At 36.1% G+C, this 20,342-nt stretch overlaps 1 protein-coding gene across 2 annotated transcripts in view; it reads right to left on the bottom strand.

Annotated features, from left to right (window-relative positions):
• LOC150082788 (uncharacterized) overlaps nucleotides 1-20,342 on the bottom strand; it is a 102,733-nt gene that overhangs the window by 39,157 nt on the left and 43,234 nt on the right. For both annotated transcript variants that reach the window (XM_090377601.1, XM_090377602.1), the window contains 2 exons: nucleotides 11,845-12,162; nucleotides 1,252-1,541 (listed from right to left, as the gene is read on the bottom strand). In XM_090377601.1, the coding sequence (XP_090233727.1) occupies nucleotides 1,252-1,541; nucleotides 11,845-12,162 (608 nt within the window). The remainder of the gene's footprint in view (nucleotides 1-1,251; nucleotides 1,542-11,844; nucleotides 12,163-20,342) is intronic.

The raw sequence follows: 20,342 nt of genomic DNA, 5'->3' as shown, positions 1-20,342 counted from the left end.
AACGCGGTTACATTTTCGAAGAGCTAATAATGACCGACAGGAATGAAAAAGCAACAACGTCTGGGCGCAGTACGAAGACTATAAATGTAAGAAAAAGACTGAATTTGAAAAGTAAATTAGACGTTTTGAAGCGAATCGATTCTGGTCAACGACAAACGGATGTGTGCCATAATTTAGGACTTGCAACTTTAACTGTAAGAACAATTATAAAAAAATAAAGAATTAATTTTTGCAGCGGGAAAGATAGCTGTTCCACTGCAAGCAACTAGGACTAGGCCGGCTATTAGGATTGAAATGGAAAGACTTTAATTTTATTGAAGATAATATTCTAATGCAGAATAAAGTTAAATATTAAAAAGAGAGAGAAAGGGATTAGCCAATATGATGATCTGAAGAAAACTCGCCTAAAAAAAAAAAAAAAAAAAAAATATGTGGAACCATTTAAAACTGGTAAGGGCTGGTTGAATAGATTTAAAATCCAGGGAGAAGCCGCAAGTGCAGATCAAGGAGCCGAAACTTTCAAAAATGAATTTTTGTTAAAATTATTGAAGAGGGGTATTATGTGTTATAATTCTCAATAAGTTTTTAACATAGATGAAGCAGGACTTTTGTGGAAACGAATGCCTAAAAGAAGTTTCATATTGAAAGAAGAAAAAACATGCCAAGTTTCAAAGCGGTGAAGGATCGGTTGAATTTATTGTTGGTTTTAACGCTGCGGGGGATTAAAATTAATACCCCTTTTAGTTTATTTGGAAGAGGGCCAAAGTTCAACTCAAAATCCACACATTTTTCATGATTAAATTCATCAATTAAATTAAATTCATTATTTTAATTGGACTTTTAAATTTACTTTTGATACGCAAGTAGTTACCACATAATTATACATATGCAATGCAGAATATTTTATATGTGCAAATATTTGAATATTAAATATTTTGACCAACATTTGTGCATCTTTTCATTACTGTTTATTATTCATTAGGAAATATCCTATGGCACTGACCGCAGCTCATAAATACATATGTTACCTTATGGGAAAGCGGCGCTCGCTTAGCGCGGATTCACTTAGTGCTCTGTTTTTCTGGAACGAATGATCAGCGTTAAGCGGGGGTCACCTGTATCCATACATTAACTTATCCATTTCTTATTTATTCACTTAAACAGAATAAAAGTAATATTTGCTGCCATAAATACAATATAATATTACAATTTAAAAAAATATTGAAATATATAAAAGTAAACAAAACAAACCTTAACCATATGCTGCTTGCAGCCATCCAAAGAACTAAATCCTATACTACACTGGCCACAAAGGAAAATGTGTCTTTCTTGTGGAGGAGGTGTGCAATTTATTGTTGCAGTTTCCTGAGGAGGAGATACAAGGTTGTCTAATGCACAATCTTTTCTTTCTTCATCTGAAACTTTGGTGTTCAGCTGTATGGAAGCAAATGATGGTGGAGAACTAGTCTGCATTTCGTTAGAGCTTTCTTCAACATCAGATGCAGCTTCTGGTGGGGAATCTTCTGGTTCTTGTTTTGTTACTAAAAATAAATATAGGCTATCATTACTTTTTATAATAAAATTAACATCATAATTACAATGAGCAGAGCTAAAGTTTGTATTAACACAAAATTAAACTATCACTTGTATAATATTGAAACAAACTATTGCAAAAAAAAAAAAAAAAAAACCTCTGTGAAATAGGAATGAAGTGTAGAAACTTTGGATTAAAAAAAAAAAAAAAAAAAAAAAATTTGTGATCAAACTTTTACTTCATTTTTCAAATTTTTTTAAAAAGTGGTTGAAAAAGAATTTTAGTATATAAATTAGTGTCCTGTGCTGGTCCATTGTGCTAGACCTGCACCCAAACCATTTCAAAGAAATTTTTAGTTATAAATGATTCCAGAACTAAGTACCCATAAATTCATATGTACTTAGAAAATAACAACCTAAAAATAATTTATGCACTTGGCAAAGATGAATTAAAAACAGTATGGAAAGAAAGGGAGGTTATGATACAGGCAGATGTTATGTATAGACAGGCAGCAAGGAGGACCCATGAACCCCACTGATGACTTTTTGAACGTTTTCTTATAGAGATAGGTCAATCTTCTGTATAAGATCAATAAGATGAGCTTCTTACAATGCTCAAACTCAGTCAACAAACCTGGTGTTAATGCCCATGTATGGAGAAAGAATATACCTTAGAGGGAATCTGAATGAGGTTAAGGGGGAGGAAAGTAAAATGAAGGAAATTTTCATAGTTATTAATTTAGAACTAAGAGCCATAAATTAAAATTATGGGAAAAGATGTGTACACTGGATTGTAGAAAGTTTTTTGACCAGCAGGTTGTTAATTAATGGAATACGTGCATGGGTGGTTGAAGAGGGAAGCTTATGGAAAGTCAGAGGACAGCTAGACTGGTATCCACATGATAAGAAAAACACATTCAGTAAAATCTGGTTAATTTAAAGATCAAGGGGCCAAAATATATCCATTTTCGATTTAAAATGGTTTCAAAGTACTGATATGAGCCCAGAAAATTTTGGTATTAATACTCTTATTCTTTGAATTTTGCAAAAAAATAAAAAAACCACAACTGCCCAATAAAATGACCAATTAATTTTGGTCATTTTATTAATTTATTGTCATGGCAATAAAATTTACCAAACCCCTTCGGTCACTGGTCAAATTTATTGCCAATACAATGCAGTCAATATTACCCATGGGAAAGAGTAGCTGACTTTCTGGGTGAAAGTCAGCTGCTCTGTCTGGGTCAGAATGCCATGCTAATGTACTACTTTTTTTTCAAATGGCCCAAGGGAATGCTTCCACATAGAGGAGCAAATGTTAAAAGAAAGTTTGCTTCCTGTATCATTGGTAAAAGGTTGACATTGTTAATTTAATAACTTTGCCATTGCTAACGAGTGCATTAGCAGAAATGTTTACATGAAACAAGATACAAGGCTCATGCCAGAGAACCAGGAATGAAGTACATCCAAATTTCATATATAAAACAGTTCTTTTCAATATTAAAGTTACAGCTTGGAATTTAACAACCTCTTATGTGAAAAATTTAGCAAATCTCTTTGCCATTGCGCACTATAAAAAAAAAAAAATAATAAAAATAAAAATATACATGGCTGCAACACATACAGAAGGAGAACCAACTCAAACTGCAAAGGTCTGTGTAGTAAGCTACACAGCAATGTGCTACTGGTGATCAGTGAGGGAAACATGGCAGCTAAAATCTTCATATCTTCTTATTGTGAAATTTAACACATCACTTTGCCATTGTTGATGTAGGCTGCAAAAAAAGTAAAATAAATAAAATAAAATAATAATAAATAAATAATAATAGCTAGGGGGCTCCGTACCCTGCTCGCCAACCCCGGTGCATGCTTTTCCACATAATATGTAGAGGTATGACGAGTAAGTCAAATCTTTTCTACGCAAAAGCCACCTGTTGAAATGAACTGATTGATATCTAATCAGGAAATGACCTATGTAATTATTTACCTGTGCATTTGTAGTGAACGGCATTCTCAAGGTTGAATAAATATCACTATGCAATTATTTACATAGGTCACTTAGGAAAAGGCAAGGTAAAAATTCAGATCTTGGGTACCACTCCATACTTCGCCTAAAAGTCAGTGATTGGCAGGTGCCACTCACTGTTTAAACCCGCCCTTTCCTCCTAGGTTGACATGCCTAGGGTGTTTATCCCCCCCCTACTTGCCGCTGTTTTAAAATCAAGACCTCTTTCTGATTTTAAAACAGGATGGGGGATAAACACCCTACCTAAGATGAGCAGCTCCCCTCCTTGATGACACAAAACAATCAGAAACAAAATGCATTTACAATAATCACCCAATCACAGAACTCTACGGTACCATCACTCTGTTCTACGACCATACCCACTACGCAGAGACAAGTGGTACCCAAATAATAGATTTTAGCCAAAGGCCTTTTGCTTTGGGTTCCATAATGCATGAGGAATACTGTCACATCTGAAAGAGCAGGACTAAAATATTTACAAAATACTAAACTATTTGCAAATACTGTATACAATATTCATTAATATACAAAAAACATTACAATGGAACATCAAATGTTAGACAGTGAAGCACGTACACAAGGTTGGTGAACGTTATGAAGGCAGCTATCAATAATTAATTGCATTTGTAGTGATGTAATTGCCTCTCCCACTTCTCCCATTGGCTGGAATAACTATCACTAGGAGGAAAACTTTTTTAATGAATAAAGAGATAATAATAAAATAAAAAATATACATGGCCGTAACATATATGAAAGGAGAACCAGCTCTGACTGCAGGAATTTGTGCAGTAAGCCTCATCAATACACTACTAGGGGCCACTGAGAGAAACATGGCCATAGCAGATGTCAGGGAGAACAAGCTATGATGGCAGATTAAATTAAGTTCCATTTAGTAATTTCAACATTAACTAAATGCAAATGCCATCGGTAAATAAAAAATGTCACAAAATATAATATTACATGAAAATAATTTTGAGAAAAGTTTGATAAAATAACAAACTGCTATGTTTTTCTCTCATTACTGCTTGGGGACCATATTATTCTCTCCTAGAATGGCAAGAGAGCTTGGGTCAGGTTCTTTGGGCTTTTAATGAAATAATATTTATTAAAAGCTCAAAGGAACTCTTGACTGGTTTTGGACCTATTTTTTCCATTGTCAGACAACAGATAGCCTCAGTTACTGACATTGTGTTGAGTAGTGAATTAATATGTCAAATCTAAATAAGCAAACAAGTAGCAGTAGTGGCAAATGAAACAAGAAAACCGCCATCATCAAGTGTGGACTCAAAAGGTCCGCAGTCATGATTCACCAGAACTTTCTGGTTTGGGCAAGTCTCATTGGTTCCTAGTACTACCTCAAGTTGGACCATTCCTTTAAGTCATCTAGCCATTCTCTTTTTTGGCCTCCCTTGTCATTTCTCTCCCCATCCATCCCTCTAATGCTGTATAACTAGTCTGTTTCCAGAGGATCCTCTCATAATATGTCCAGCATACATCCATTTCATTTTCATCACTTTTAATTTTTATAAGCTGTAACAGGAGAAAGTAAGCATGAAAGAAAAGAAAAAAAGAACTCCCACATTGCCTGTCCATTCCATTTAATAATTTCTCTAGTTCTTTGGACAACCATTCTCCAACAAGACAAGATGGAAGCCTGTTCCAACAATCAACTACCAGCTGGCTGAAGGCAAACTTCCACATATCCATCCTGCAATCATTCTTTCTCAATTACAATAAGAGTGCTAAATTTTGGGGAGAATACATTAAAAAAAGAACCATAGGAGTCTTTTACACTAAATTTTCAAAACTTTTTGACCATCCTTCATACCATTCTCTAGGTTTTCAAATCATGCTGTAGTCTGAGCAAATGAAAGGATCCATCAGCATTTCAATCCACTCAAAGCTTGAAACACCTCAATCAGAATCAGATCTCCTAACAAGTGCCCAGTCTCTAGATACTGCAATTTGCTGAAGAGAAGCCTTTCTTTGTAGGAGCACACTTCTGTCCCCCCCCCACAATCTCATTGCTTTTTGCTCCGCCCATCCAAAAACTGATCCACTTCCTTCCTAAATTCATGAATGTGGATTTGAACAATTAAACTGCAAAGTTTTACAACAAAGTTTCATCTTTGTAAAACTCATTTTCAAATGATGAAGAGCTAAAAACAGGAGTGAAGCATTGGAGACCAACCTGCAAAAAATTTTTTAAAGGATTAAACTCTGCAGATTAAATTACAATAGGAGCATGGAATTTTGGGGAGATTGCACAAAAAAAACCCCACCACAGGACTCTTTTAAACTCCATTTTCAAAGTTTTTTTGGCCACCCTTCGTATCATGCTCCAGGTTTTCAAATTAGGAGAGAAATTGTATTTTGTTACTACTTATGACAACATAATGCTTGCTACTGCAAATTCCTGATTTTTTCTAGTCAATTCTTAATTAGTCTTAGGCTGGATTTCCTCCAACTGTTCTGGTCAGATTCAGAAAATGAATAAACCATTGTATATGTTGTTGTGGAGGTTTTATGGTGCAATTTCAACTAAAGGCCATAATGTGTCAAAACCATTGTATACAAAAACTGCACAAATATACATATAAAATAAACGTTAGGCAGAACCACAGCTTATGTGTAATGTGTCAAAACCATTGTGTACAAAACTGCACAAATATACATATAAGATAAACATTAGGCAGTCCCACAGCTTATGTGTGGTTGTTCTCAAGAAGCACCATAAAATCAATGTTACGTCTAGCTGTAAAAATCGACACTACTAATAGGCCAGAGGAAAACTTAAGTATCATATATCAGAAAGATTAGAAACTTAAAAAAAAAAAAAACTGATTTATTAAAATATAATTAAGTGGAGAATATACAATACTAAACATTACATATTTTAAAATTAATTTTCATTTTGGTAATATTCAGAAAAATCCAAACTGAAAATGTGTACGATTGTAATGCTACTAACATAAATTTTGACTACATGAATTACCCAGAAGAGCAAAATGTAATGAACGGGTCTGGCCCAAAATCCCAAGAGTATCTACTATATTGTAAAAATATATTAATATAATTCTATACATTTATTAGTTTTTTAGTAAGTAAAAATTTACCATATGAGATTAATTTTGTATAGAAAGAATATAAAAAATGAATTTTAACAAATGCCTCTTTCAATTTGAAGATCATGTTTTCTGTTACATAAACAGTTTTAAAATACAATTGGCAAATAAAAAATGGCTTAATTAATTTTAATTTATTATACAGTGGATTCCGGTTATTTGGGCCACCGGTTAATTAGGGCAGCTGTTTATTTGGGGAAAATCTTTTAAAAAACAGAACCCAATCGAGAAAATAGCAGGGTTTACTTCGCTTAATTGGGACAACAGGCTGCTTAATCAGGGCGGGAGACCGCAGCACTGGAGATTACCCTACGATTGCCTCCGACCGCTCAGTCAGATTTCTGGAGGTCACAACCATAAAACAATAATAACAATTAGCACTCACCTGTTTATCGGGCTATTCTGTTAGTGCAATCTATCATAAACGGATAGTAAACTCGATCTTATTGAATTTGCATTAATACCGACAGCTGGAATTATGAGGGTTATTATGGTGTGTTTACATTTCCATGGAATCTTAAATAATATAAAAAAATTAATATTCAGAATGTTCTCTTCATTTCTATTTTTAAAGCTTTGTAACTTGTTACTCCGTTCTCACTTGCGCGCATCGTGTTACTTGCAATTTGTGTATGCCGTGTTCTTTGTTATTAATTGCTTATCTTTGTACTGTTTTAAATTTTAACCCCCACCCACAAATGTCAGTGAACAGAAATGTCAACTAGTTAGCATGTATTAATTATTCCAATCATGTATATTCTTCCGATTTTCATGCATCATTTAATTTTTTAATTGGTAAGGTAATAAAGGGTAAATTTGCGCTTAATATATCTTTACTTTTATAGCCTGTAGATAATATTCCTGCTAATTAGAATTGCTGTTTAATAAAATTAAAATTCAGTTCACAAACGTGATCACAATGACCGACGTTAACTACACATCATATAGTGAACGGTACTTTACTATGGAGACTCCATCTTAACGTGATTTGATTGTACAGTGAACCAATCGTAAAGAGGAGTCCATTGTATTTTTAACTTTTTTTATGTAAAACTTCGGATAATTGGGGCAGCCGCTTAATCAGGCCAAAATGCACTAGTCCTGATGTGTCTCAAATAACCGGAATCGACTGTATTGCATTTAACTGGTAATTTTTCAAATATAATTTTGATATTTGTATAAGGCGTTTGAGCAATAATTATAGGTACAGCACTGAAATGCTAAAGATAAAAAACTTGAAATAAGAATACTTTCAGAATACAAAAATTTAGAGTAATGCATTTTGGCAGCTACGTAACATTTGTCATAAATATCATTAGCATAACTAAAACTGTAATTGTAGAGGTATTTGTTATTAACTGTACTTTCACAAATTTCTTTGACAACTACATTAGACATGGCAATGGGCGCCAGCAGGATATTTTGAAGGGGGTAACAGAAAAAAAATATCCCATTTTCTTCTTATTATTATAATACTTAAAATTATTGAGGTATATTAAGATTATTATAACATTTGATTATAATTTGTATGAATTTTTTGCAAATTTTAATCTCTGATTTTGATATCATTAAACTGTGATTACTGTCAGTAATGTGGTTTTTGTGAACTATATATATACATACATACATACATATACACACAGTAAACCACCACTATTCGCGGGGGTTACGTTCCTGAGAAATGCCGCGAATACTGAGTTATGGCTCCCATAGTAATAAAGGGGTTCCATTCCAAAGTATGAAATATATAAGAAAAACTAGTCTAAAATTTTGTCTATGTATGTATTATATGTATCTTCATAATATGACTATGTACATAGTGAAATGTAAGCATATGGCATCGAAATGAAAATAAGAAACAATTTAATATTAAATGTAATATTTATTAGAAATTTCAAACCAGCACCTTTGCTAGCTAAAAAACTTATCCCACCAGTGCTATCATCAGTTTCGCTAAAGTGTTGATAAAGGAGTTTTGCCCTTTCACGAATGATGAGTGAACTTAATGGAATTTTATTTTGAGTTCAGTCTTCTATCTACAGATTTAAAGCCTTTTCCGTTTTTCCTAATTTAACATCACGAGTTACAGAGCAAATTTTTGAAGCAATTAGCGCGTTTTCACGGACACTATGGCGGATTTTTTCTTCCAATTTCTAGATTGATCGTACCGTTGACTCATTGATTTTATAATGTTTTGCCACTGAGGAGACACTTTCACCATTAGAAATTTTGTCTAATAACTCAATTTTATTCGCTAACGTCATCACCTTCTTTGATATTTTCACACTTCCCTTGTTATTCGTAGCCATATTTTGTACAGGTTAGAAAGAACTTGTCCACAATAAAGTCACTTTCTTCCGTTAACACACTCGAAAAAGTCTGTTTTACACTGCAAAACGGTAAATTTATCACTTTTGTAAGCATATCAATTTATAAATTGATAAATTTATTCAATTTATAAGCATATAAATTAAAAGCAAACGACGAAACCTTCCATGACAAGCGCATAACACATACTGAACAAGGAGTAGCGAGGAACATCCACGCCGGGATTTTTTCACCCCCCCCCCCCGCCACCCACTGAGCGCTGTTTTGACCAGGAAAGATAATTTTAGCCACGCCCACGTTTTTTTATGGCGGAAAATGTTCACGGCGCTTTAAAATTCATTTTTTTTAGGTTTCATTTTATATTAAATCAGTGACCGCGAATACAGATATCGCGAATAGCGGGGGTTTACTGTATAATATAATTTTATGTTTTTAGTGGCTGTTCTGATTGCATTAGTATTAGTAGAGGCATTTGATGCAAGAAAGCAAGCTTATGCAGCATCAGCCAAAAAAAAAAAAAAAAAAAACCCACTTCCACTTCACCCCTCTGTTCGTTCAAAATACCTGTCCAGCTGAGCCTTAAACTTATTTAGGCTATCAACCTCCACCACAAGGGATGGAAGTCTGTTCCACCAACCAACCACCCGCTGGCTAAAGGCAAATTTCCGCACGTCTATCCTACATCTGTCTTTCCTCAATTTGAATTTATGCCCTCTCAGGTGATTTTTCTGAGCTAGAGGAAGAATCCCATCAGCATTGAGCATGCTTAAACCATTCAAGGCTTTATACACCTCTATCAGATCACCTCGCTGGTGCCTAGTCTCCAGACACTGTAATTTGCAAAACTTAAGCCTTTCTTCGTAAGAGCACCCCTTTGTTCCATTCACTAATCTTGTTGCCCTTCTCTGTACTCGTTCCAGCAGCTCTACATCCTTCTTGAAATGAGGAATCCAGACCTGTACATGAAAAACATTTTTATTACAAACACAGTTTCTGAGATAAACACTAACTTTGCTTTTTTAAATACAATTGGTATGTCGGGATTTTGGGCAGCACCGGTAATGAAAAGTGCCTTTTCACAAAATCTGAATCAAAAAGGCACTCTACATGCTGTAGGGCAATATGATACATTGTAAAAAAATAAAACACAGATATACTCTGGTGTTTAAAGAGTGCATTACCCCTTAAAATTGTAATTGTTAACCGAATACCGCACATATATAGCAATATTTCTTACAGATTGCATCTGTAAGAAATATTGCCATATACTTACGTAGGTGATGACGTAATATTGCATCAGCTGTTACTTTCAGCTTATAAGCATGCTCTGCAAGAGTTGGAGTCATTCCTTGACTGTGTCAGGATGGAGAGTTACGTTCAGTTGACACCACGAAGAAAGTGCTATTGTTGCTTTACGTTAGGATGTTCTTCCAGTCATATTGCTTATAGAGTGTCTTGTAATCAGTCAACAGGGAGTAGATTTCTTTCCAAACTCAAAGAATACTGGTTCTGCTGATAGGAAAAAAGGACCCAGATGCAAACGAGTCTCTATGCCAAAACAGGACCACGTTTTGAAGCCTTTATGCCTTAAAAACAGTAAAGCTTCTTCGTCTGAGCTGAAAAGAGAATGCAAAGAACATACAGGAGTGGTATCAAGTGCACTAACAGTCAGAAGATGCCCCTTCATAAATGGACTTTTAGTCCGTCCTCACACAAAAAAATGAAAAGGGCCCAATTGATTTGGTGTAAGGAGCATGTGTAATGAACCAACAAGCAGTGGAAATCAGTTATTTTCTCAGATGAGAAGAAATTCAACCTGCATGGCTCTGATTGGAGACAAACGATTCGCCGCAGACGTGGTGAAGAATACCATCCAGTATAGGTTACCTGCAGTTTATAAAATGTTCCATAAACTCCAATGGATACCTGGCTATATTGGAAGGCATATGGGGATGCATTTCTTATCGCGGAGTAGGTCAGCTGCAGTTTATAAAAGGTTCTGTAAATGCCAATGGATACCTGGCTATATTGTAGTTACAAAAAATGAAAAGGGCCCAATTAATTTGGTGTAAGGAGCATGTGAAATGGACCCCTGAGCAGTGGAAGTCAATTATTTTCTTAGATGAGAAGAAATTCAATCTGCGTGGCTCTGGTGGGAGACAAACGATTTGCAGGTTTTTTTTTTTTTAGTTGTTGGCGCATCGGCTTCTGTGGCCATAATGCACCTCCCAAGGTTTTTGCAGTACTTTGATCCAAGCCAGAGGTGGGAATCGAACCCGCGACCTTTGGGTTGCCAGGCAGGCACTTTACCCACACAGTTAACCCGGTCGGCAAGACCCTTTGTGAACTTTAGGAAGCCACAATTTGTGTTTGGAACCACGAACTATCAGTTGATTATCTTCAGAAATTGATCTTGTCAATGTCTCAACGGTGTGCTGCTGTCAATCAGGGTCAGAGGCGGTTCAATTAATATTAGTTTGCAGCTGGTGAACTTTTCATTTTGTTTTCCCTTTAAAATGATAAACTGAATCAAATTGAGGGCTCCTGACAACATTTCAGCCATAATTGTCATGTTTACCAAAACTGTTGTATAAAGATTGCAAATGCTCATTTTGGAATATTTTGAGAGCACCTGTCAAATATTACTTACCTTTGCCTTAACTATTAATAAATATCTTTTGTTTATATTTCTATTTGTGATGCTAGTCATTAATGTAAAATACTATTGCAAAAAATGGTTAGAAATGTGAAATTCCTAGGTGATGCACTTTATTTGAACACCAGTGTATGTAAAAAAAAAAAAAAAAAAAAAGATTATACAGATAAACTAACCCAACAGTTCTGGTGCATTCAGTGAGCAATCCTGGTTCCCAGAATGGCTATTTGATTCTAAATGACAATTACGAATATGAGACACAAGACCAGCTTTCCATGCACATGAAAAACGACAGAATTTACACTTGTATGTTGTAACAATATCCATGAAGTCTTCGAGTCTTGTAGCTGTGGTCATAAGTTGTAGTTCATCAATTTGTGATGAATTGCTATCAGCAGTCTGTTCAGTATTTAATTTTGAAGTATCTTGTACCACATCAGCATGTTCTGGCTGTTCAGTTAAATGAATGGTGTACATAGTCTGTGGAATGTCACCTGTTTAGAAATAACACAGTTACATTTACAAAAAAAAAGCAAGGCATATAATATATATATTTTTTTAATAAAACTTACATTAACAATAATTTGGAAAAGATATCGATTGTATTCAGATAATGCCATGGAGCTAAAGCTGAATATTTACAGAAATTACAATACTTTTGCAAATTATATTCTTTTTATGAATAATACCACTTATATCCCCTCTCTCTTCTTTTTGAATGTGGTAGAGCACTCATGGATAAGATAACAGATGAAATTACCCCATCCAATTATCCCAATAAAGTACTACTAATAAAATTCATAACAAAGATAAACAGGTGTGCATGTGTTTTAATTTAATCAAAAGTGAAATCTTATGCACTACAAAAACTTACTTATTAATATAGCAGGTAGATTTGCTACTGGCAGAACTCCAGACTTCAAAAATTCACCAATGGCAACATGAGCTCACATACAAGAGGGAACAAATACCTGCTTTTTGCAGAAACTTTCCAAGACACTATGGTTAATGTAGCAACCCCATCTTTGAAAAGTTGAAGATTCCTGCCATTAGATATTCATTCAAAATGATATACTTATCTAGTTCTGTTTAATTAAAAAGTATTGTATAAATCTCAGTAAGTTTCTGCAAAAATCTATTTAATATCTCTTTAAAGAAGCACTGCAGGATCATTTAGACAAGACTTCAGTTATAGCTCAGACACAGCATGGTTTTGTTAAGGGGAAGTCTTGCCTGACCAACTTGATTGGATACTATGATGCAGTCACAAAAGAACTGGATGCAGGGAATAACTTTGATATTATATACTTGGATCTTAGAAAGGCTTTTGATATTGTTGCACATGGAAGACTGCTACACAAATTGGAGCAGTGTGACATTGGAGGCAAATTGCTGCTATGGATAAAGGGGTGGTTGAGGGGGAGAAGACAGAGAGTGGTAATCAATGGACACTGCTCATCGTGGACTAATGTTATTAGTGGAGTCCCTCAGGGCTCAGTGTTGGGTCCATTATTGTTTTCTGTATTTATAAATGATATTGATGATGGTATATCAAGCTTAATGTCCAAGTTTGCAGGCGATACAAAGGTTGGCAGGGTTGTCAAGGACACTACTGACACTATGCTGCTGCAACAGGATCTGGAAAGGTTGAGCAGATGGGCTGAGAGGTGGCAAATGAAGTTTAACATTGACAAATGTAAAGTACTACACATGGGAAACAGCAACCCCAGAGCAACATATCAACTCTGTGGTACTACACTGACAGTGGTAGAGAATGAAAGGGACTTGGGGGTGGTTGTGCAGGCAGATATGAAGTTCTCTGAGCAGTGCAGACGGGCTGCAAGAGTAGCTCATGGAGTATTGTCAATGATATACAGGAATTTTTCCAGCAGGGATAAGGAGGTGATTATTCCATTGTATAAAGCAATGGTCAGGCCACACCTAGAGTACTGTATACACGTCTGGAGGCCTCATTTCAAGAAGGATGTAGAGCTGCTGGAACGAGTACAGAGAAGGGCAACAACATTAGTGAATGGAACAAAGGGGTGCTCTTACGAAGAAAGGCTTAAGTTTTGCAAATTACAGTGTCTGGAGACCAGGCACCAGCGAGGTGATCTGATAGAGGTGTATAAAGCCTTGAATGGTTTAAGCATGCTCAATGCTGATGGGATTCTTCCTCTAGCTCAGAAAAATCACCTGAGAGGGCATAAATTCAAATTGAGGAAAGACAGATGTAGGATAGACGTGCGGAAATTTGCCTTTAGCCAGCGGGTGGTTGGTTGGTGGAACAGACTTCCATCCCTTGTGGTGGAGGTTGATAGCCTAAATAAGTTTAAGGCTCAGCTGGACAGGTATTTTGAACGAACAGAGGGGTGAAGTGGAAGTGGGGGTTTTTTTTTTTTTTTTTGGCTGATGCTGCATAAGCTTGCTTTCTTGCATCAAATGCCTCTACTAATGCTAAAGCCATACTTCAAGTTTGTCAACAGTTTTTTGTTGAAGGCTGCCTGATAGAACCTCCAACTTCCATTTTACTTATATCCTGTGGAACCTTTCATGTTCAGCAATGATAATACCCAAGTTAATGGGAGAGGGTGAGGAATCGAGATGTGTTTGTAAATGGTGCATTTTTAAAAGATATATGGCAATGTAAGTCTTATAGTTATGCAATTTGAAAGACACCACTTATATCTCCTCTCTCTTCTTTTTGCTACACTTGCTTCTTTGGAACTGAGCTGGGAAAAGAACAAAGCATAGCAACAAATGATGGGAAAAATATGCAAGACCAATATAGTAAGTAAATCTATAAGGGGGCTTAATTCATCAGGAGGCATTATGCTGCAAAATTTTGCCATTAAAGAATTATCTATTTTATCCAGTTAGAATAAAGACAGCAGTCTCACTGTGGTAAAGCAATATGCTAGTGAAGTTTACGTTACAATATATTACTACAGCATTCATAAATTCTTACATAATTATTTTAAAATTATTCACAATACAATTTTTAAATTATAGCTATAAAAAAAAAATTAACATCCACTCTCTGAATATTATGATATATCTAAGTGTGTCCTTGAGGTTGTCACAGACATTCTCTCAGATATGCCAGACAAGCTGTTCTTGCTACCTGGGAGTCTAAAACGCTGATGGAACTGATATTCGGGTGACACTCAAGTCAAAGTGGACCCAATTTCGGCGAAGTCCGGACGGTCTATGACAGCCAAATCCTCTGCTTGCACCTTCACGATGGTGGGACTGTTAGTAATCCTGGGTATAACCTTCATGCACAAGTACATGGTGGGTGACCACCCAGGTGTGAACCAACGTAAGCAGGGGTCGAGGTGTGGCACCCACACCACATGGAGGAACGCCGCCCCTCTATGTTACCAGGCAGTACTAGGTGGTAGATGACTCATCAACCGGTGAAATACCACCACTTTGCTTATTTGAGGCTTGAAGTGGTGGAACCCATGTTTAGTCTCTAGAGCTAAGTTCCGGCCAACCCTTCCCTATCTCTTCCATCATGCAGTATGATTGATGATTTTTAAGGTTATGATGAATGTCGTGGCGAGATCCAATATTCCTTACATTTCGAGGGTATAGCTCTAAAACAGTGTTCGCAGGCCGGCCGCTAGTTAGTACACGGGACTGAACCTATTGGTAACTCTCTAGGAAGCTTCCGAATCAGCTAGTGTATAATCTTGCTACCTCTACTCTGCCAGATAGTGACTGGAGGGAGTCCGAGTAGTGTTTATGCGGGAAGCATTGTCGAGACCACGTTATGTCAAGGATCTGGGTATATTCTTACCACATGTACGCCATATCCAAAAATTTCATTACTTCATACAGCATGTCCCACCCACTTTTTCTTACTATTGAATACACCATGAATTGTCAAAATAATAGAGCAAGCGTATCTGCGAAAAGATCTAAACCTCCCAAGCACTTCCTAATTCATTTCACAAATATACGTGGTCTCAATTCTAATCTCAACGATGTCCATTTCCACTTGCAGTCTTCCAAACGCCATGTACTTTTTCTAACTGAATCTCAGTTATCAGTTGATTCAACTACTGCTCATCTCAGATGTCCAAATTATTTGCTGTATGATTCCTTTCGCCTCAAAGGTGGTACTTGTGCATATGTCCGTTCTGATATTCCCTGTCAGAGACTTGGCAATTTGGAATCTCCTCTCTTTGATCTTCTCTGGCTTAAAATCTCTCTAAATCATTGTGTAAAATTCATCTGTTGTCTCTACCGTTCTCCCAACTCCACTAATCACTTGGAGCTCGTTGACTTCCTCTCTTTGCAACTTGACTTTCTCCAGTCCAACTTTCCTAACGATGAGGTAATTTTCCTTGGTGATTTTAACGTTCACAACTCCAGCTGGCTTCCATTTTCTAGTCACACCGACCCAGCAGGTCGAGATGCTGAGGCTTTTGCAATTACTAATGACCTAGCACAGATTGTTCATTTACCTACAAGAATACCGGACAATCCTAATCATACGGCCAATACGCTTGATCTTTTTCTCACAAACAACCCTTTTAAGTACAAGGTTGAAGTGAGAGGTCCTTTAGGCACTTCAGATCACAACTTGGTGATTGTCTCTTCTCCAATGGAACCTTTATCTCATGCCTATTCCCAACCTCGTATTGTTTGGCATTACAAGAATGCAAAATGGGATGACCTGCGAGACTTCTTTTCTTCTTTTCCTTGGTCTGATTACTGTTTCAAAACTTCTGATGTCAACGTTTGCTCAGATCGTGTCAGTGAAATTATTCTTGCAGAAATGGAATCCTTTATCCCACACTCCACTTTAAAATCTCATCCTTTATCTAAACCTTGGTTTTCCAGTAAATGTGCTAAGGCTGTCCAAGAGAAGAACATTGCATATCGTAATTGGCTTGTTTCTAATTCTTCAGTTTCATTTTCTGCCTACACCAAAGCTCGCAACAATTGTAAAGCAGTTATTAATCAGTCCAAACTAGAGTTTGAACAGGCTAAGAGTAGAAAACTTGCTTCTTGACCTAATGGTAGCCGAGCATTCTGGTCTCTTGCCAAAGCTATTGGCCGCAACTTTTGCCCATCTCTGCTCCCACCTCTGTCCAAACCAGATGGCTCTGTTGTCACTTCAGCCAAGGATAAAGCTGACCTGCTAGCATCCCATTTTTCTTCGAGCTCATGTATTAATGATCTTGGTAAAACACCTCCCACCATTCCTAACACACTCCATTCAATGCCTCCTGTGGTCTTCCGTCAAAAGGATATCAGAAGGATTTTGATGAATCTTGATGCTAAGAAAGCTCCAGGTCCTGATGGTATTTCTCCACTTGTTCTCAAAACCTGTGCTCCTGAACTTACTCCTATTCTTTGCCGCCTTTTTTCACTTCTTATTCCAAGGGTGTTTTTCCTTCTGCTTGGAAATTTGCTCATATCCAGCCAGTTCCTAAAAAGGGTGACAAATCCCTCCCATCCAATTATCGTCCCATTGCAATTACTTCTACTCTTTCTAAAGTAATGGAGAAATCAATTAACCGCCAACTCTTAACTACCTAGAAACCTTCCGTCTGATCAACGATCGCCAGTATGGATTCCGTCAGTGTCGATCCACTGGTGATATTCTGGCTTATGTTACCCATTTATGGACTAATTCAATGGAAAGGTTCGGTGAAACACAAGTAGTTGCTCTTGACATCTCAAAGGCTTTTGATCGTGTTTGGCATAAAGGTCTTCTAAACAAGCTTCCGTCTTATGGTTTGCCAACTGTTTTTAGTAATTGGTTATCCAGTTTTCTCTCTGATCACTCACTGAGGGTGATGGTAGATGGCTCTCTGTCTTCTAACTTCTCCACTAATGCCGGTGTCCCCCAAGGTTCAGTTCTTTCCCCCACTCTTTTCCTCTTGTATATCAATGACCTTCTTCCATTGACTGGAAATCCTATCCATAGTTTTGCCGATGATAGCACATTGCATTCAACTTTCCATTTTGAGAAACCTTGTCCAGCTCAATCAGCTTCAAGTTCTCGAAAATCTGCTACCAATTCCTTAAATGCCGATCTTCAGGTAATTCTCCAGTGGGGCAAAGACAACTTAATTGATTTCAACCCTTCTAAAACTCAATCTTGTCTTATATCTCGCAAAAAGGATTCTTCTGCTCCTATGCTTATCTTTAGTGACACTCCGATTTCTAGGCAAAATGATATATCTCTTTTGGGGATTACCCTGACTTCTAATCTCTCTTGGCACAAGCACATTACAAATATTGCTTCCTCTGCATCTAAAAAACTTGGTTTTCTCTTTCGCTCTCGGCGTTACTTTTCTCCCAAACAGCTGCTCACTCTGTATAAATCGCAAATCCGCCCTGCCATGGAATATTGCTCCCACATCTGGGGTGGTGCCCCCAAAACCTCTCTCAGGCTTCTTGATTCCATTCAGAAGAGGGCAGTTAGGTTAATTAATGATTCATCTCTAACAGAGTCTCTCCACTCGCTTTCTCATAGACGCACTGTTTCTGCTGCATGCCTCTTCTACAGATACTTCCATGGGCACTGTTCTTCTGAATTGGCTTCTATAATTCCCACTGTCTCTTTCAAAACAGTCCGAACACGTGCCGCCACCAGCCAACATCCATTTACTGTCGGACTTCAAACCCCCAGAACCAACTTTTCATCTTCCTCATTTATTCATTCAACTGCCGTTTTCTGGAACAACTTTCCTTCATACATATTTCCTGAAAATTACAATCTACAGAAGTTCAAGTCCAGTGTGAACAAATATCTTCTTTCGTCTTCTCAACCTCCAACCCAAGCACGGTACTAAGTACTATAGGTTATAATACCTCTCGTGTTTGGGGTTCTCATAAAAAAAGTAAATTCAAACAGTTAAATTTTGTAACAGTCTATAAAAAAGGTATCACAGATCAGAAAATGCAAGCATCACAAATTCCATATTAAAAATATAGGTACATTCAGTGTAGTTCAAGGGAATGATCACTGCCTGTTATCAATGTTAATTCAACAGCAACTTCAGCCAATGAGGCATAAAAAACCAAATCATAATAATTTCATTTGACATAAGTTTATACGCTGCCAATAAAACCATGTTTTGGAAAACACTGAGGCAGAGTATGGTGATGCTGTCAGAGCTGGGGTGCAGTCCTGAAAAGATTTTTCACTTACAATCTCAAACTGACACTTTCATGAGAGAAAAGGGATAAACCAGTAATACAGCTATCAAAAAAATACAAGTTATCTTAATGGGATTAATATGCAACTTCACAGAAGAGGTAAATTACTGCAACATGTTTTCGGGTCTAAAGCCTTTGAAATGAAACTGACAATGAACAAAATTCAAACCACTTTATTTGAAAAATTACTATGTAATCTGATCAAACTAGATGGAGTAATAAAAAAAAAAAAAAAAAAAAAAAAATTATTATTATTATTCAGCAGCTATAAAATGAAAATTTCTGCCAAGTTCAGTGATCTTTATACCAGGTTGAATGATATATGCATGTTTGAAAACACTTTTGCTATTAACACCATCAATGAAGTCCCAGCACAGATGCAAACAGAAACAGCAAATTGTAAAATAATGACTCTGAAATATGCTTTTAACAAAGGAAAATCTATTGCATTTTTATGCTGGGCTGCCTATTTCTAGTTCCCCACCATCCAGATCATTTATTTCATATCTGTGAGCAAGCATTCTCATTTATGGACTACTGAATGAATTATCCTGGGATTACTAATGCAGCTTCATACTATGTTATACATTTCATCTTCAAATTTCAAAGTGGAAATTCACTAATGGGGTTACCCAACCTCAAAAATCTTATCGAGCTGATTTTAAAATACACAATATTACAAATACATACATACATACAGCAATTTCATTTGATATATAATGGATGTTTAAAAAGAACAGTTAAAGAGTAAAAAATATTTTAAGAATTTTACAGACAGCTGTATAATGTCAGAGACTGAGACAAGAAACAGCTGGAAGAGGAAAGTGAAGATGAATTGGATCAAAGGAGAATAAAAACCAGAAAGGCTTCAGGAGAAGATGGAACTTAAATGAATGTCTGAAACTGAGAGGATATGAATTTAACTAGTTAATCTTTATACAAATATGTCTTAAATACAGAAATATTCCTAAGCACTTTAAATAATTCTATTCTGGTGCTTATCTTTAAGAAAATGAACAAAAGGGAAATAGAATTATAGAAAAACAAGCTTATTATTATTTGTTTATAAAGATTTCATGAAAATAATAAGTAAAAGAATAAAAGTAAGACTAGAGAGTTACAATTATGAAAACAATCAGGTTTCAGAAGTAATTAAGATTTTGGTCAAAAAGTTATGAGAATAGGGTATTAATACAGTTTATTAATAAATTACAGAATAGATTATTTTGATGGCTTAATGTCCTTGTAGAATAACATTAAAAAAAAACAAAAAAAAAAAAACAAAAAAAAAAACAAAAAAAAAAAAAAAAACCTGTATGCCAATATCTTATATAGTTTCTAAAATTTAAATTTTTTACATTAGTAGGCGGAAGTAGAATGAATACCCAGAAAAATCAATCATTGTTCAGTAAACAAATTTTTGACTAGAGGTCAGAAATGCTAAAGATATCCATGAAAGAATGACTGATGTTTGGGGAAGCATCACCCA

The sequence above is a fragment of the Mastigoproctus giganteus genome, chromosome 7 (assembly GCF_048544385.1).
Source record: "Mastigoproctus giganteus isolate SK-2022 chromosome 7, ASM4854438v1, whole genome shotgun sequence".
In the NCBI taxonomy this organism is placed as follows: Eukaryota; Metazoa; Arthropoda; class Arachnida; order Uropygi; family Thelyphonidae; genus Mastigoproctus; species Mastigoproctus giganteus.
The sequence above is the reverse complement of the archived record's forward strand: the minus strand, read 5'-3'. Positions and strand labels throughout refer to the sequence as shown.